At 55.0% G+C, this 1876-nt stretch overlaps 2 protein-coding genes and 2 non-coding genes across 4 annotated transcripts, besides 1 other annotated feature; all 4 read left to right on the top strand.

The window, feature by feature from the left end:
- Positions 1–741, top strand: Tc00.1047053508537.10 (glyceraldehyde 3-phosphate dehydrogenase, cytosolic, putative; the record flags this gene model as incomplete). Its single annotated transcript, XM_797456.1, has 1 exon — positions 1–741. A coding segment is annotated over one exon (741 nt), but the record flags the coding sequence as incomplete, so codon positions are not given.
- Positions 1–1876: a sequence feature (areas not merged during assembly with more than two copies in the genome that could not be assigned to a particular haplotype).
- Tc00.1047053508537.25 lies at positions 1180–1270 on the top strand. The gene has a single exon (XR_008255556.1). It is a non-coding gene; the product is annotated as a C/D small nucleolar RNA (snoRNA), TB10C1C1 (small nucleolar RNA).
- Positions 1308–1371, top strand: Tc00.1047053508537.15. The gene has a single exon (XR_008255555.1). It is a non-coding gene; the product is annotated as an H/ACA snoRNA, TC10C1H1 (small nucleolar RNA).
- Positions 1690–1876, top strand: Tc00.1047053508537.5 (tyrosine aminotransferase, putative; the record flags this gene model as incomplete). Its single annotated transcript, XM_797457.1, has 1 exon — positions 1690–1876. A coding segment is annotated over one exon (187 nt), but the record flags the coding sequence as incomplete, so codon positions are not given.

Genomic DNA, 1876 nt, shown 5'->3' with positions numbered 1-1876 from the left:
GAGGTCGGCCGCGGTGTCGTGGTCGAGTCGACAGGTCTCTTCCTCACCGACGAGACCGCCCGCAAGCACATTCAGGCCGGCGCGAAGAAAGTCGTCATGACAGGCCCGCCAAAGGACGACACGCCCATGTTTGTCATGGGTGTGAACAACACAATGTACAAGGGACAGGAAATCGTCTCCAATGCCTCGTGCACAACGAACTGCCTTGCGCCGCTTGCGAAGATTATTCATGAGAAATTCGGAATCGCTGAGGGTCTCATGACGACAGTGCATGCCACCACGGCAACACAAAAAACAGTGGATGGTCCGTCGCAGAAAGACTGGCGCGGTGGTCGCGGTGCGGCGCAGAACATTATTCCGTCCGCCACCGGAGCACCCAAGGCGGCTGGGAAAGTTATTCCCGCGCTGAACGGCAGGCTGACCGGCATGGCGTTCCGTGTGCCGACTCCCAACGTGTCCGTTGTCGACCTCACCGCGCGTCTGGAGAGGCCGGCGACATACGAGCAGATCTGCGCCGCCATCAAGGCAGCCTCTGAAGGGGAGCTGAAAGGCATTCTTGGCTACACGGAGGACGAGGTTGTTTCCACTGATATGAATGGCGTCGCGCTGACGTCCGTCTTTGCCGTCAAGGCCGGCATTTCCCTCAACGATCGCTTCGTGAAGCTTGCCTCATGGTACGGCAACGAGACCGGGTACTCCCACAAAGTGCTGGACCTCGTTACCTACATCTCAGCACACTGAAGCGGCGGCCGGAGGGAAAATTCCGAAGGGAAATAACAACGGGTTTGGCGGGGGTGCCAGGAAATGAAGGTAAATAAGAAGGGAAAAAATTGTATATGCGAGCAATGAGAGTCATGTAAATGCAAAACGAAGGTTCAAAAACAAGGATCATACTTTGGTTGGTGACATACCACGACGGGGTGGATGAAGAGGGCAATAGACGTGTACTGCGTGTGCGCTTGAGGCTGTTAGAGGCCTCTATTTTGTTATCGTATTTGGCTTGGGTCTCTTTGATCTGTCCTTTGTTGCTCATCTGTGGCCGTAAACTGAATTATGTGATTGTGGTTGAGCGGGTGTTGTGCGCAAGTGAAATGGGCGGTCTTTTCGCACCGCCAGGGGTCAGCTGCGTGGGCGATCACCCACGCACTCCCCGTTATGATCTCGCACTGCGGCAGCACGTGATGAGGAGCTTCTTATGTATGTAACTCGGGAAATCTGGGTGTGCCCCCCGACGAGCCAACGGAGGAATCGTTGGATAGTGACGCTGATGCCGCCCAGCCCAACCGCCTCCACGAGACCGTGCCCGCCATCCCCTTTAATAGCGAGCGGACCCTCAGTGCGTCACCGCGAGCCGCTCGTCTACACCGGGGGGAGAGAGAAGTGAGGTGGGAGAGGAGGACAGCGAGGATGTCTGCCGCCGCTGTGCACACACCGACACACACACACAACTAGTGCCTGTTCCGCTCCGTACGTAACGTTTCTGTGCCTTTTTGTTTCACATTGCGATATCTGTTTGTTGATGTGTTGTTATGCCTTTTTTTTTTTTATTTGCGCCCACTGCCCCTGCTTCCGTGCGGTATTCCTCCGTGGCATTTGGGTGTTGTGCAAAGGTTAGGTTTAGAGAAGCATCAGTGCAACCCGTAATTGTGGAAAGCAAATAAAACAATAAAAACATCGATAAAACGCAAAATGAGCTCGTGGGACGTTTCCATGTCGAACCATGCGGGTCTCGTGTTCAACCCCATTCGCACCGTTTCGGACAACGCGAAACCGTCGCCGTCCCCGAAGCCGATCATTAAGCTCTCCGTCGGTGACCCGACGCTGGACAAGAACCTTCTCACGTCGGCAGCCCAAATCAAGAAGCTGAAGGAAGCGA

Source organism: Trypanosoma cruzi, genomic scaffold (genome assembly GCF_000209065.1).
Source record: "Trypanosoma cruzi strain CL Brener 1047053516901 genomic scaffold, whole genome shotgun sequence".
Taxonomy (NCBI): domain Eukaryota; phylum Euglenozoa; class Kinetoplastea; order Trypanosomatida; family Trypanosomatidae; genus Trypanosoma; species Trypanosoma cruzi.
This window is presented reverse-complemented; position numbering and strand designations above follow the sequence as displayed.